This window comes from Aphelocoma coerulescens, chromosome 17, assembly GCF_041296385.1.
Source record: "Aphelocoma coerulescens isolate FSJ_1873_10779 chromosome 17, UR_Acoe_1.0, whole genome shotgun sequence".
Classification (NCBI taxonomy): Eukaryota; Metazoa; Chordata; class Aves; order Passeriformes; family Corvidae; genus Aphelocoma; species Aphelocoma coerulescens.
The window spans coordinates 2470490-2486701 of NC_091030.1; the positions used below are offsets into that span (position 1 = coordinate 2470490).

At 49.6% G+C, this 16212-nt stretch overlaps 1 protein-coding gene across 1 annotated transcript; it reads right to left on the reverse strand.

Moving 5' to 3' along the window:
* Positions 1–484: 484 nt before the first annotated feature.
* On the reverse strand, positions 485–15296 carry TNFSF15 (TNF superfamily member 15). The gene is made up of 5 exons (XM_069031802.1): positions 15222–15296; positions 14860–15122; positions 8094–8145; positions 6806–6853; positions 485–1733 (listed from the first exon to the last, which is right to left on the reverse strand). Exons 2-5 carry the CDS (start codon positions 15055–15057, stop codon positions 1306–1308), a joined length of 726 nt encoding a protein of 241 aa, XP_068887903.1. The 5' UTR covers positions 15058–15122; positions 15222–15296; the 3' UTR covers positions 485–1305.
* Positions 15297–16212: the final 916 nt, after the last annotated feature.

Sequence of the window (16212 nt, forward strand, 5' to 3'; positions counted from 1 at the left end):
AAAGGTCTGCAGAAATGAGTAAGTGCAAGGTGGGAAGTTAAACGCTCCTGAGCTCCAGCAGGGTCGTGTCTTTGGATCTTTTCACCTCGTGTGGGGACAACTGGTGGCCAACCTTCACCCAGGGCGAGGCTGGGGAGTCCCTTAGGGTTGGGGGCCACCATCAGCAATGGTTGGAGCACCAAGCCAGGGATTTTTTAGTTGCACTTGCTTTGCACTAAATGTAATGGAAAGCAAAACACTGCAGAGGTTTTCTCCCAAAATTTTGGGGGCTGATTTAAAAGTGTGCAAAATTTTGCTCCGTGTCTCTCTCTGCCTTGTTTGGTTTTTTTTTTTTTTTTTTCTGCTATCCTAAAGTTAAGACCTGGTGGGGACATTCCACTTTCATGCTGAAACAGAAAGTGTTTTGCGTGTTCCCTAGATCTTTTCCAGAACATTTTGAGGCTGTATATGGACTTAGAGAACTGTCAACAATTTTCTGGAAAAACCAAAAATCTCAAGTAGCTTCTGCAAAGCACAAGATACAATTTTAATCTACTTTACAGGGAAGTTGGAAGGGATTAATTAAGCAGTTAATTATTAACCTGAACTTTATGTTAGTGCAAAGTACTGAGTAAATCTATTCATAATAAAGTTATGAGAAGTAATTACCTTTTAGAACGAGAATCTGAAGAAGGGTCATGCAAAACTACACTGGTAGTGCTGGAGAAAGCTCAAAACCCCTTTTTTCTGGTTTTTTGGAGTTGAGGAAATTGTACATTGAAGGTGGAATTAGTGACATAGCCTAGCTCAATATTCAAGAGCATCATTCCTACCCACAGGTATCAGCCATTCCTCCTTAGCTTACGAAGTTTTGAAGAACTTTCAACTTTTACTTTCAAAAACAACAGGGTTTTTTTTCCTCCAATAGGACTTTCATTTTAATGTTTTGGCTTTTCTTTTTTTGTTTGTTTTGGACTTTTTTTGGTTGGGTTTTTTGTTGTTGTTGTTTTTGGGGTTTTTTGTTGTTTTGTGGTTTTTTTGGGTGGTTTTTTTTTTCGTTTTTGTTTTTTTGGGGAGTTTTTTTTAAGTTACTTTTTGCTTGGTTTTTGTTGGTTTTTTTGGGGGGTGTTATTTCACTTCAACCTACAGCTTCACCTTTCCCTACCCATTAAATTAAGGCTCTAGCGAGCTGCAGAGGAGTGATGGTACAGAAGAAGAAGAAGGAAAACAGCAGAGATCTCACCCCAACACGCGCCCACAAAGCCAGAGTCCAACGAGGTCCCCCCAACGACCCTGGAGGGATCCCCACCAGCTGCTGCCAGATCCCTACAGCAAAAAGGCCCCAAAGAAAGTTTTGTGCTCCTTGGTATAATCCACCAGCTTGATGTCACTCACGTTGACCATCAGCTTGTCTCCCACCTCCAAGGAGACAACAGCGCCCAGATAAATGGGCTGGAACCAACCATTGCTGTTCTCACTGAGGGTCTTGGTGCCCGTCAGCAGCTGGGTGGGCTCGGGGTAGCTGTCGGTGACCTTGGTGATGATCTCAGTGACAGAGCTGGGCTTGGTGCTACTCTCAATGGGCCCTCGGAACGTGACCTGAGCATACACGTAGTAGTCCCCAGACACAGGAATCACCAGAGCGTTGCTGGAATAACTCAGGTTGTTCTTGGTGAAGGCCAGGCCTCGCTTGTCTTCCCACTGCAGGATGGGCAGGTGGCTCCCCACGGCGCTGGCCAGGTCCTGCTTCTTCACTGTGGGTGGAAGGGAGAGAGAGAGAGGAGGGTGGGTGAGTTTGGTCCTGCCAGGGGTGTGGGGGTAACATGAGAGCTCTGCTCCAAAGGGGGAGGAATTTCAGTAAGGTGAGCAAAATGCTGGGGCAGAAATGTTCTTGAAAACTGAGCTGAATGGGCTGCAGGACAACTGCCCAGGGGTATTTTCCTAGGTGCCCACAGGGTGTCCAGATCTGAGCTGTCAGGTCTGAAACCAAGGATGCTTTAGGAAGACCTTGGCAGTGTGAGCTGGGCCTGGGGGTCCTGGTTGTGGGTCAGACCCCAAAGGATGAGCTGTCCTTCCTCAAGGCTCACTCTCTGGTACTGGGAAGCAATGGAGGTTCCCATCTCACCCATTTCCAGAGTGAAAACCCTGTCCTTAAGTGACACCAACCCTGGGACAGCTGTACCAGGCTTGTACCTAAGGGTTGGGACAGCAAGAGGAAACACTAAACCATCCTTTTCTTCAGTAGGGGGGGATTGCAATTCTGTTTCTTAGAGAGACACTTGTGTGCTTGCAAAGTGTCCACAGTGCTCACCACAATGTGTCACCAAGCACTGAGACACTTGAACTTCTCTTCTGAAGGGGGTTGGGGTTTCTCAGCCCTTGTCTTGAGCTTCTCCTCCTGACTGCTCTCAAGGACATCTTTTGCAGAATGGCTTTTGGTTTACCAGGGTCACTGGATTTCAGCAAAAACCCCAAAGACCCCACTGTGCTTCAAGAGGTCCAATGCCAAAGCAACACATTATACTTTAAACCATTTTTATCTCTCTCTTTCCCTTGTTTCTTTCTTTAATGCTTTTTCTGGAACAAAATACTTAAGCTTGGAGTCAGCCTCAACATTCCTCCAGACTTTTTTTTCCCCAATTTTGTGGTTACAAGCAGAGCTCCATTCCTGACCCCTGCATCAGTCTGATCTAAGCTGAGGACGCTCCCCAGGCTGCAGAGGGAAAAATTAGGGAATTTCTGCCCTATTCCTTTCACCTCCTCCACCACTTTGATTTCACACAACAGACAGGAGAATAAACCCCAGCCCTTGCATGTTTTTCTGCAGGGAAGTGAGAGTTGTCTCTGCTCTTTACTGACTGCCACATAAAATTGTTGTGCTCAAGCAGCAGCAGTGGGAAGAAGAGAATAAAACCCCTGAGGATTCTGTCAGGTATTCATATGAACCTGGAAAATGAATGATGAATGCTGAGAAAAGACTGAGGGGACGGAGTTCTAGGAGCTGAGACCTTTTCAAGGAGCTTGTGTTAATGTTTAAAGTTGGTTTGGATTCAGTATTTGGGGAAGGAGGGTGAGTGCATGAGAAGGGTGGCAAACGGAATGCAGGTGAGGGAAGGCTGTGAAATTCCCTTGGCAATAACCTTCAGGTTTATCCTGGGTGAAATGAGATTCAGGAAAAGGAATGTGCTCCTCTCCCAGTGGCATCTGCTTCCCTCTTTTCCAGCAATAAATAATCCGTGAGGAGGCAGGAAGGTGTTAGGAGTGCAATTCCTTTTACATTCTCTGAGCAGCACAACAAAATAATGGCCTTTTTCATGTTAGTGCTGCTGAAGTACCAAATCCTTCTGATCTTTTCCCAGGAGGCAAAGTGGATGAGGAGAGTATTTCTGGGAAGGGGAAGCCAGACAGGGATTGTGGAAGCAAGGAAAGCTAAATTATAGAAGTATGATAAGGTCCGAGACAATGGAGCTTGATACAGAGAGGGGAATAAAAGAAAGTGAAAGTGCTCCTAGGCTGCCTTCACCCTCATCCACCTCTCGAGTTAGGGACTGGTCTGAATCCTGGGAAAAGCTCAGGTAGCTTTGGATCACTCCAAAGATTTGCAAGAGCTTGGAGCAACACGTCTCAGAGAGCAGAGGAAATCTTGTTTGAGATGGGAAGGATGAGGAAAGATCAGAGTATTTCCAGAAAATGTCCTGGGCTCTTTTCCATCTCTGGAATTTTGGGGGAAACTTGAAGAGAAGCTGCCTGTGAAATGTTCTTTTCTTGTAGAATGACACACTTAAAATGTCAATGACGATTCCTCAATGAATTTTTATATTAGTTATAAAATATATTTTATTAGCTATAGAATATGATAAGATCTCCAATGAACTACATGACTTCCTGACTTCTAGAATTAGTCAAGTTTCACAGCTTTAACCTCTCTTTTAGGACGAATCTCCTTCTATTGATGCTCTCTATTTTCAAGTTAATTAATTTTCCCCGTGCTTTCAATAACAGGAGAAAAAAAAAAAAAGAACGTTCAAGTGCCTTTCAGTGCAGCACAGCTGCTTTTCTAGAAGCAACTACTTTGTACTTGTCATTTATTTATTTATTTCCTAAATTCTGGAGCTCTACTTCCAGCAAATACACCTATGATGTTAATTCCTGAAGTAATTAAAATCTGCTTTTAATAAAGGCTTCATTGCCACAGTTCCTTCCACTTTCCCACATGCTACAAATTCCTGGCATCCCTTAACTCTCCTGTCCCCAAAGCCCTTTTGGTTCAGTCCCTTGCTGGAGAATCCCTGTTGCTTATCAGGTTTGGGGTACATTTTGTGCTGAATTTGTGGGGTTTCTGCAATTCTTAGCACCAGTGGGAGAGCCTAATCCTGAACTCTGAGTCTCAGCAAGAGATTGGAGCCTGTAAGGTGCAAGGTCCTGTGTCTGCAGGGTCTCTGGTGCTCAAGTTCGTGCCCTGAGGATTTAATAAAGGTAATTTGAAAGCAGAATAAATGCTCTGCCCAGATTTAGAGGTGGATTTGGGACCACTGCAGCATGAGGAGCACGAGCCAGGTCCTGCAACACTGGTCATCCACTGTGCCACAGGTGACAAGAAGGAACAGGCACTGCTCTGCAGCCTGACCCCAAATCCAACCAAATAAGTGGAGAGGGGATGATGGCAGGGCAAGGAGAAGCCCCAAATAAACATTAATGCACAGAAGGAAACAGGGATGGAGGAAAGTCTGAGCTGGGTATTGGCACATCTCAATAGGTAAAGTCCTCAGGGAGGGGAGAGCTTGATGCCAGTTTGGATAAATAAAAATTCTCAGCATGAGTTAAAAAGGCCAAGAGCAGCTGGGAGATTTATCATAAAGGAACAGACACCAAAACATGGAGTTATTCTGCTGCTGCTGCCAGTTAATCAGTGCATTCCCAAAGAACTCTGGCTAATTCCCATTCCTCTCACTCCTCTGCTCTCACCTTCACAATATATGTGCCTAAAACTAGAAGAAGACAGAACAAAGGTGTGGAAGAGATTTCCTACAATTTAGGATTTGTAGTCTGCCACCTTCACTTTGAAAAAGGCACCTGAGGTGGGGGAATGTAACAAAGATCAGGAGAATAATTATTCCTTCTACACTTTCTATGCACAAGCTGTGGTTTCTGAGAAGACAAAACCAGGGTGGAACCCAAGAAATTATTTTGCACGGAGTTGAAAATAACAGGAAATATTTTCTGCCTGCAAAGTGCTTGGAAACTCCCTGCCACAGGGAGAAGCACCAGGAATATGTTCAGGCTAAAACAAGGGTCAAAGATAATCCATAGATATTGGGTTCCTGGATGACTACACAGCACAGCACAGCAAGAAGAGAGAAAATTCCCTTAACTTTCCCCTTTTCTTGCCCCTTTCTATGGCCAACAGTGACTGGCCCCAGCAGAATGCCAAAGAGGATGGGCACAGTCGCCTGGGAATGATGGCAAAGGAATTTTTGTAAATATGGGGGCTGAGGAAATTCGGAGAAAACTGTCGGGTGTTTCCCTGTGGCCACTGGGCTTTTGTGCAGCCCAGGGAAGTTCCCACCAGCAGAGCAGAGCTTTGGCTGCTCTGAGTTACTGGAGCCTCTGGATCTCTCTGCCGTGGGGCACTTGGGAAAACAAAACCTTCCAGGAGCAGACACGGTCCTCTTGCTCTTTAAAACGTGCACTTAAGCAAAGATGTGATTTCGGACAAGGACAGGTCAGTTTTGGAGCTCCAGAAACCCCTGTGCCCAAGGGAAAGGCACCAAGGATGTGCACCAGGGAAGGAAACTCTGCTGGGAAATACATCAGCCCTGAGCTGGAGATTGATTGAACCCTGGAGGTGGATTTTGATTGAGCTCTGCAGGAGGATTTGAGAGAATCGCCGCAGCACTTCCTGCATTTCTCAAGTTACAAAGTGCACCCTGGGGCAACACTCGAGGTGCCGGGGAAGCCTCTGCAGTGAGCTGTACTTTGGAGAGGGACAAATGGCATCAGGCCAGCTGGAAAACCCTTTGGCACTCACTCCATCCCCACTGGAGCCAGACAGGAGCTTTTCTCTGGGAATACCTAAAATTTTCTGCGTGGGTGGAGCTGGCGAGGGTGGGGGATGTCTCAGGGCAGTGTCCTTGGTGTAGTGACGGCTTCAAGGCTGAGGTGGTGAGACAGGGACCTTGGAGATGCTGGCACCCCCTGGAAAGGCCTGGGAGCCTCTTGGAAAGGCCTGGAAGCCTCTTGGAAAGGCCTGGCAGCCCACCCTGAGACAGGACTTTGTGACAGCACCTTCCTACCACAACATAAAGGCCTGGAGGGCTCAGCTTGGCATTACCCTTCCCCTGCTTGCTCTGAAATGTGTCAGAGATGATCTCACTGAAAACATGGGGGGTTGGATGGGAATATGGTGTGTGTGGCCTGAGTCAGGCCTTGTAGAAAAATAAAATAAAACTGGCCTGATTTGACCTGATTTTGCTCCAAAACTTGTAATTCTTGCAAATTCACTTCTCCATGAGGGCTCACTTGAGCTCCCTCCCCTGCCTTTTCTGGAGGATTCAGCAGATCACTGAGACATCAGGCATCTATTTCAGTTCTGTTACAAAAGCTGGTCATTCAATAAAGCAAACAGCTTGGAAAAGTGGTGACATTTCTGTCCTGCCTCCTTAGTGGGCCCTTTCCTACAGACACAATGCCCTCAATCTGGCATGGCCAACAAGACAAAGCTGAGTATTATGTTCTCCATGTTCTGCTCCTGTCAGATCCACGTGGGCCAAGGTTATTGAACCACAACATCTGCTGTAAAAACGCTTCAGTTTTGAACAAGAATTACCTGTCAGGTGAGCTCGTGGCTTCTCTGCGCTGGAAAGTGTGTCCGTAACTGAGGGAAAAGGGAAAAAAAATGGTGTGAGGATGTTTGCTGCTGTTCAGTAATAAAATCACAGAATATCCTGAGCTGGAAGGAACCCACAGGGATCATCCAGTGCAGCCCCAGCCCTGCATAGACCCCCCAACAGCCCCACCCTGGGCATCCCTGGCAGCGCTGTCCAAACGCTCCTGGAGCTCTGGCAGCCTCGGGGCCGTGCCCATTCCCTGGGGAGCCTGGGCAGTGCCCAGCACCCTCTGGGGGAAGAACTTATTCCTAAGTCAGCAAAACGTGAGCGGTGGTTGATGCCTGTGAGGAAATGTGTGCAGGCCCTCTCCATTGCTGCAGAGGTCTGAGACAGGAGTTATTTGCTGGGATCCCTTGTTGACACCCCTGAAGTAATAAACTGCAAACGAGGGAGTTTGTCGTGATGCCATGAGGATATTTTGCCTTTTCTTTTATACCCCTGTTGTACCTTTTTTGCAACTTCTGTATTCCTGGTGCTTTTTCCCTGCATTCTTGGACTTGTTTGTCAGGCTAGGAGACTGAACATTTTAGAGGCTTTGTGGCTGGGGATCGGTGTGCCCTGGACCCCAGGGTCCCCTCCAGAGCACATTCTGTGAGCTAGGATGGAGCCATCCGGGGGGGGGGGGCTCCTTGGGGAGGGGGACTCGCTCGGGCCTCTCATTAGGGAACCTTTGATGGATGAGCTAATTGGTGGAACCGATGGTGTTATACCCGATCTTTTGGGATAGACTCGGCAGGGTGCATCTCGATGCATATGACCTGGACATGTGCACCTAAGGATCCTTAAAATAAATACGAAGGTATTTCCCCTTCTAACCATGTATGACTCTTGATTTTAAGACCAGGAGAAGGCATCAGTCAGAGCTGCTGCAGCACCAACAGGGCGCATTGTGGCTGTGTCCTAAACTGCTGGAGGGTGAACAGAAGGGAAGCGTGAGGAGCAGGGGCTCCCAAATCCCTGCTTTCGCTTGTTCAGGGAGCCCCAGTGACCCTGCAGGGCTGTGGGGGAAGCCGGTGCTTGCACAGCTTTCACAGCTCTGCGGTTAGAAGTGCTCCCATTTCACTCTCTTATCTCCCTGCATCTTCTCAGCCGGGTTTGCCTCTGTTCGCCCTGGCAGGTTTGTCTCGGCAGGGATGGGGTGGTGAGGGCAGAGGGGAGGTGGGGAGGTGCGTGTGGGGACTGCAGCACCCACAGGGGCCAGCGTGGGGGAAAGGGTGGCAAACTCACCGGCAGCTACTGCTCGTTGCTTCAGAAAGTGAGAGCCCCTCTCCTCTGTGACCTGCAGGGGAGAGTTACAGGCAGTCAGCTCAGGGAGCCCAGCACCCCGCAGAGGGGTTTGGGTGAGTTATCCCAGAACATGGAACGCGGCGGGAACATCAGTGAGCTCAGCTGGAGCTTTGCGGCAAAAAGGTGAGTCCTGACAAGTCTTTGCTTCACTGTGAAAGGAATGAGAGGGATTTGTCTTTACAAATGAACTGTGGGCCTGCTGGGAGATAAAGCCAGATACTGAGAGGTGAAAGAAGCAATGGGAGGAACCATAAATTCCATAGGAATTCCACTGATTGGCACAGACTGTTACTCACCTAAGGCCGTGCTAAATCCCTGGATTTAGAGAAAAGAACAGAGACACAAGGCAGAAGAAAAGGAGGGCAGGTACACATTAGAAGGGGGTCTGTATTAGGTGATTTGGGAAGTCTGTACCCCTCAATACCTCAGCCAATGGGGAAAGAGAGAGGGAAACGCTGCTGGGAAATTAGGATAAATAGGTGTCAGTGTCCTCCAACAACTTGAGAGACCCCACAGGAATGCCCCATGGCCTCTCCCTTTATTTGAATAAAGTAACAGGACTCCTCTGTCTCCTTTTTGGACATAAACCTCTGGTGTTGGTGGATTAATTTTCCTGACAACTGCAAGACATTTCTGCTGTTGGTTTGGAACTGCCTTCATCTCCGAAAGGATTCCAGGACCCTGGGGGAGGTTATGTTAAACTCTGCGGCTGGACAAGCCCTTGGCATAACCGGGAGGGCAGCGGCAGAGTGGCCAGTGGGAATCAGCCATGCACGGGATGGTGGCACCATCCAGCACTGCCGGAGCCCCTCTGCTGCCTGGAGCCTCTCCTGCCCCCCGATCCATGCAGAGCAAGCAGAGCAAAGGGAGAGATTCTCCTCAAGGCAGGGCAGGTCTGAGCCTTTACAGGAGCAAAGGTTCACCCACACCACCAGCTCGGAGCCTGGAAGGTGTCCAGGAGAAACCACACCAGACTGGAATTATTCATTCAACATGCATCGTACCATGACACAGAGAGAAAACTGGTGGCCCACACGTGCTGCTGTAATGACATAACTTGTCCTGCTTTTCCCTTGAAGGGACATTTCCAGTGGAAGAGGTGGCTCTGCATCCCTTCAGAGAGCAGAGACTGAGGTGGATCAGCTCCACCTGCTTTTTGTCCTGCACCAGTCTCATTCCAGACTAAGCCTGTTCCTTAGGTCTGTCTGGAATTTTGGGTGAATTCCTGGGGGGACAGGAGCTGAGCAGGTCTGAGAGAGCAGCTGGCAGTGGCTGAGCTCTGCTGCTCTGAGCTTGCACTGGGGAAGGCTCATCCTTCCTCTCCTCTGGAATTCCATTCTGGAGCTGAATGCTCCCATTCCCCTCGGGCAGGACATGGCCCTGGGCCCTGCCAAGCGCTGCTGCCCTGAGGGCGAGGCGTTCAGAGGGACTGTGCCTGCCACACGCCTGCCCTGCCCGGGCTGTGCCTCCTGAGTCACAAAAAATACACTGAATTAACTGAATAAACTGCCCCTGGTCATCTCCTAGAGAAGGATTTGAGGCACTTTGTCCAATAAAAGGCTGAAACAATATTAATATGTAGATGCTGAAGCTGTCTCCTGCTGGCTGTGTCTCACACAGCTTCAAACACCGCAGGAGAAGGAGAAAATAGATCATTTATACTGGCTGGGGAAGGAGAATGTTTGCAGAAGGAGAGTCTGCCTGCCTGGATTTGGGGACTGCTGGCTGCTCCAGTAAACCCAAAGATAGTTTAATGTTTTACTGGAAGTAAACATCCGTGGGCTCCTGCAGAAAACAGCCATTTCCAAAATAGCTGCTCCAGTGCGTTGGGAAAAAATGGAGAAGGAAAACTGTAGGGAAAATTCTCCTTTTTTTTTCCCCCCTCCCTCCCTTGCCCACCTGCACACAAATGCCCAGCCCCAGCAGCCTCCTGGAAGAGATAGGTATGAAATTCCAGAGTGGGGCTGAGGAAAAAAAATCGGTGCTGTGTTATCCAGGAAATTTCTGAGCCTTTCATTATGTGTAAGGACTTTCAAAGTCCTGCTTTCTGCAGTGACTAACCACGACTGCCCCGTTTAAGTGACACAGTCAGACTTTGTCCCTGCCCCGGTGGGAAGCACGAGGTCAGAATTAAGGATTTCCCTCACACTCCCCTTGCTTTCAGCCAGGTGTATTCACCTAGGAGTATATTTACACTGCTTGTGTGACATTCCCTACATATTTACCAAGTGACTAATTCTCTTATTTCCCAAATGATCCCATTCTCTAACGATTCTACAGCCAGCTAAAAAATTAGTCCCAAACCTACATTTAAGGATGTAACTTCTGCAGAACTGTTTACATACTTGAAGCCAAATTTCTGCCGAAGTTCCTTGTTTAAACTTGGATGTTGCAATCCAAACAAGAGGTGGCAGGAAAATGGGAAGGAGAGCAAGAAGAATTCTGCTTCTTTGTAAAAGATAAAAAAAAAGGGGTTTTTTTTAAACCTAAATTTACTTATTTCCTAAGAAACCCAGATGGAAACAAGATGCTGAAGGACAGAGTGATGCAGCAGAGATGCTGAAGGACAGAGTGCTGCAACAGATAGAGCAGGGGGATAGAGCAAGGTGTGAAATCATTCTGTTGCTTGGCAAAGGTGTTGCTGTTCTTTTTTTTCCCCCTAATTGTGCTATTTGATAAGAGTATAAATATAAATCTCCTCTAGAAAATGTTTTAGCGGCAGACAATGCTGCATAATGACCAGGTGTCAGTAATGCTTGTCCTGAACGGGCACAGATGTTGTGCACGGATGGGGAGGGAGAACTGAGCAGCACGAGACAGCAGAGAGAACATTTACACAATGACTGCTTTTCTCTCTTTTCCCTTTCTTGCTCAGCTGTGATTCTGAAAAGTTCACAGCTTCAGTTTTCCCTTTGGCTACTGTGGAGAGCCCAACCACTGGGTGATGCTGAAAATCCCACCCTGAGCTGACTCACAGGTATTTGGACAGGCAACTCTAATTGCCCTGGGGATTGCTGTGTGCAGGACATTTCTGGATGGTTCTGGTACCAAAAACGTCCAAAAGCCTCAGTGCATTTATATCCAGACATTGCTACACTCAAAAAGAAGGGCTGATATCCAATGGGCATGGGAAGAGCAGCTGGCACTGCAGGCAGAGGGACTGACGAACAAAATATCCCCAGCTCCTCCATCCACTCCATTTTCAGCATCATTTCGCAGGGGGGGTCTCTGCAGGTCATGGCCAGTACAGAAACCCAAATTTTTCTAACTCCAGAGAAGCTGCATGGTCTGGGCCAGGAATTTTTGGTAGGAACGTGGCCTGTGCCACTAAAAACTGGCTTCAATCAGAACGTTTTGCTGCCTGGTGGAAGCCTGTACCCAAGGCATGTGCCCACAAGGAACATTTGCATCCAGCAGCAGTGGCCAGGCAGGGATTTAACTGGTGCTGGCTTTGGAAGCGGAATCCCAACACCTGGGCCCATCCAGCTGTGCTTGCTGCTCCTCCCCAGGGATTTCTCCTTCCCCAAAGATCAGGAAGGCTTTTGAGGTTCTTCTCCTTCCTTTATGGGCAGGCCATGAGGGCAGATCTTTCCTGGGATTTGTTGCCAGCTTTCTGGCTTCATCCTTTGGGGCAGGATCCAGGTGGAGCCTCTGGGATTTTCAAGTTCCTCCTGCTCTGCACCAGGTCCCTTCTCCATTGTCAGGCTGCCAAGGCACAGACAGGGCACACAGGGGCATGTCCAACACTTTGGAATTCCCATTTGGAATTCCTCTTCATGCTGCTTGTGGCCCTGACATGCCGAGAATGCCATGAAAAAGAAACCCAAATACCAACTTCTCCAGGGCACAGGACTTGATGCTCTGCTGAGTGGGATGCTGAGGCAGCCCGAGCTGCTCTCCTGTGCCATCCCAGTGATGATTTTGTGAACTCAGACTGAAACTTGGCTTCCCTTCGAGGAAGGATGGCCATTTCTGGCAGGGCACCACTATGTCCTTTATACAGATTTCTTGCTAATAACACAAGCCACGTGTCCTGGTTTGAAGAACTCTCCTCACTCTGGACTGAAGCACAAAAGAAAGCGATTTCTCTTTCCCAAAGGAGCAGTGGAGTGAGCCTGGAAGGTGTCCAGGAGAAACCACCACCAGATTGGAATTATTCCTTCAAGATGCATCGTACCATGACACAGAGAGAAAACGGGTGGCCCACACGTGCTGCTGTAATGACATAACTTGTCCTGCTTTTCCCTTGAAGGGACATTTCCAGTGGAAGAGGTGACTCTGCATCCCTTCAGAGGCACCAGGTGACACCACATGCACCCACAGCGAGGCAGGGATGAGCAAAGCGCCTCACCGCGTGGGCAGCGTGCCCAGGGTCACACCCCTGTTGCACAAACCTTCCCGGGCTTCCCTTCTCCTCTTTGCTCCAGGAAGGACTCGCTCAGGAATTTACTCCATCTGCTCCTCACCTACTGAGTCCCTCCCTCCTCCCAGGACTGTCCCCAGAGCATGAGAAGGTGACAATTGTGTGTGGGCTGAGCTCTGTGGGGCAACCAGAGGACTCTGCCCGTGGGCTGCAAGGGTCAGGAGGCCAATACTCATTTGGGGCAAGCTCGGGGCTGCCCACTCGTCCCAGTATGCCCAGGGCACCCACACTCCAAAACCAGTGCCCCAAAGAGCTCTGCCACACAAGTCTGGTCCCAAAAGTCCTGATCTGAGCTGTCAATGGGGCACATGAGGACGGAGTCATTTAGTAAACTTCGAATGCAGAAGGAAATGCAAAAGACATTTTCCTGAGAGCTTTCATGCCCAGAAACATTCCCAGCGACTGAACCACCCCGAACCTGCAGGCTCCTTGGGCACACATCTCCCTGGGGAACTCACAGCCACCCAGGCAGACACATCCACCCCTCTGTGCTGTCCTGCTGGACAACACCGACGGCACAGAGAGCAGCAGGGTGAATGAAAAATCGGGAACAGGCAGGGCCCAGCCGAGGTGCAGCCCCTCCCACGGCACCCCGGGCACCTGGCCAGCCCCGATGACTTTCCTCTTCCTCCCCGGGACTCGCTGAGGTTGTAACTCCTCTGATCACCTCGTTACATCCCTGTGGAAACATTGCGTGCTGCTAATTGGGAGCAGGAGCACGGAAGAGGTTGTAAACTCCTCTGATCGCCTCGTTACATCACTGTGGAAACACTACGTGCTGCCAATTGGGAGCATGAGCACGGCAATGCACACCGGTGTTGCAATTGCGATGGATTACGTTGCGCTTTTCCTCGTAAGAAGCCAAACCCACTCATAAAAATGCTTTTCTCTGCTAACCCTGCCAATAGGATCACGAGCCATTGGATTGATTAAACAAGTTAACATTAGATTATTCTTTCACTCCAGGATTGTTTCAAGACTGAACTCTCATGGGACACAAACCCAGAGCAGCAGCAGAGAATGCCCAAAGCACTTTTTTTAAGTGTGTTTTACCCCCAATCTCGAGTAGCACCCAGCTTTCCAAGCTCCTCCACCTTCAGCCTCTGCTCTGCCATAATTCCACACTTCTGGAACTGAGGGCCCCTGAATCCTCTCAGAACGCGCCCAGCCCTTGAGGAAAGCTGTGCTCTGGCACCCAGGTAGGGCAGCCTGGGTTTCTAGAGCTGGGCTCGACAGCAGTGACAGGGTCAGGGCAGCATCACCCCTCACACACTCAAGGAATGGCCAGATTTAACAGCCTGAGAAGCTGCACAGAGGTTGAACCAGGTACCACAGAGGATGCTGCACTCTGAACTCGGCATCACTCGGGCAGCGCAGCCTCGGGGTCACCCAGGGGCCAGCACCTCCCTAAACACCCCCGGGCTAAACGTGAGCCAGGTGACAAGCCTGCCTCCGAGGCCAGTGAAAAGCCAACCCCTCTTTCTCGGGCCCTTCCTCACCGATTAACTGGGGAATTGCAGACCTGAAGCTAAAATTCAAAGCTCATTTCTCCAGACCTAGAGCATGGGGCATTCCTGCTGAATGCACAGCCTCCCATGGGAATTGACACTTGCAGGAGGAATGGAGCATCGTGGAACGGGGTTACAGGCAGCACAGCACAAGTTTGTAGGGCTGGGAGCAAAGTGAGTGCAGCTGTTTGGCAAAGGAGAAGAGCTGAAATGATTCCTAGGTCTAGAGAAAGTTTTAATGGGGAGTGAAAAACAGGATAGAAAACTTAGGGTCTGACTCCCTTAATTGTCTCAAATCAGATCTCTGCAGAAGTTTGCATTAATGATAATTAATAATCCACCAGAGCTGTAGCTGTCAGCCCAGGGACGGGTGACTGACCCACTGGCATCAGCAGATCTTCCTGAAATCAGACACTGGGAAGGGAAAACCGCAGATTTAAGCCAAAAGAAGGGAGGAAAGTGAGCTGTATGCCAAAAATCTGGCAGAAATCAGTGCACAGACACTGATTTCCACCAACCAGTGATTTTTTTAAGCATTCCCTGCAGCACAGCAATAAAAGTTTTCGAGTCATGTACTCGTGACCTCAGTGAAAGTAAGGAACAGTTAGTTAAAAAGAACGAGCAACCATCAGGTTTATCCTCGGCGTAAGCAAGAAGGAACGTAACAGCGAGTCTCTTAAACACGATAAGTTCGTAACGAGGATTAAAAGAGCTCCACAAAGGCTCCCCAAAGTTTGGAGGCGCGGGACAGGACTCAGGTGCGTCCTTGCCTTACCTGGCTGCCACAGGAGCTGGGCGCTCGCAGGTTCCCGATCAGCAGGTAAGCGGTGGGCAGCATGAGCAGCAGCACCGCGAGCAGGCACAGCAGCAGCGCGCACCGTATCCTCCTCAAATCCTTGCGGAGGTGCATCCCGGCGCTTTGGCCGATGCCGGGAGCCGCAGCCTCCGGGCCGATCTCCACCACGCGCTCCATGGCAGCAGCGCCGGGCTCGTTCTCCGAGGGAGCCGGGCACTGCCAATCCTCTTGTGGTGCCTGGCCTGCATGGAGACCCCCATTAAATAAGAGCTGCCCCGAGTGTGGGAAGGCACCGCCACACACACACACCCTCCCTCCCTCCCGAGGAATGCACCGCCTACAATAGAAACCCGGCAGGGAGAGCGGGAGCACCGCGCTCCCCGCGCTGCCCGGGGCCGGCTCCTGCCTCCCGACGGCTTTGCCTCCCCCCTCTCGGTGCAGAAGGAAGCCAGGAAAGTCCCAGTGGGTGGAACCAGGATAAACCCCGCTGCTGGGCTGGATAAGCTCGCAGGCTTTTCCGCGTGGCACGGGGAACATGAAACCAATGGGAGTGAAAGTGAGAAGCAGGCGGGGAGAGAGGCAGGGGCGAGGGGAGCCCGGCAGTTTCTTCTTTCCCAGAGAAAGGGGAAGAGGCTTTTGGGGAAGGTGAGACGACATGAAGCAAGTGACCCTAAAGAAGGGGTCCGGTTCTCTGAAGTGTTGCTTCATCCCTCCTTTCTAGCAGAATTCACAAGAGGCTGCCCGTTGCTCAACGTTGCATCTTTTGCACCAAACTGTTGGGGCTTAGGCCCCAAATCGGATGTTTGTCTGCTCTCCTCATCTTCTCCCAAATGACCTTGATTCAAAACCTTAACAAAAAATTGTGCTGTCACACGAGTCTGTTACTGCTACTTGGAAAAGTGTGATTTTGGAAAAACGATGTCAATCTGACTTGACTGACAGCTGCTATCCCCCATAGAGAGGGGCTGCTCATCCTCTGGAGCTGATCAGCAGCACAACCGGGAGGAACAAGCTCTGCTGGCAGCTGATGTCCAGCTGGAAGGGGCTCCTGTGTCCCAGGAAAGTTCCTTCCTTGCTCCCTGCTGCTCTGCAGCAGCCCATCCTCCACAAGGAAATCCAGTCATTTAGGAAGGGTTTGGCATGGAGATGTTGCCATTTAGACTTACCCAGACTGCTGAAATTGGATTTTTTTGTCCCCAGGAAAGTTCTCATTAAAACAGAAACTTTCTTTGATGTGTATCTGCATACACAGTGATGTGCAGGAACTTCTCCTTTTTCCCTGCGTAGAGAAACAGGCTGGAAATTTGAACGCTTTTGTAGTCAGAGAGGTTT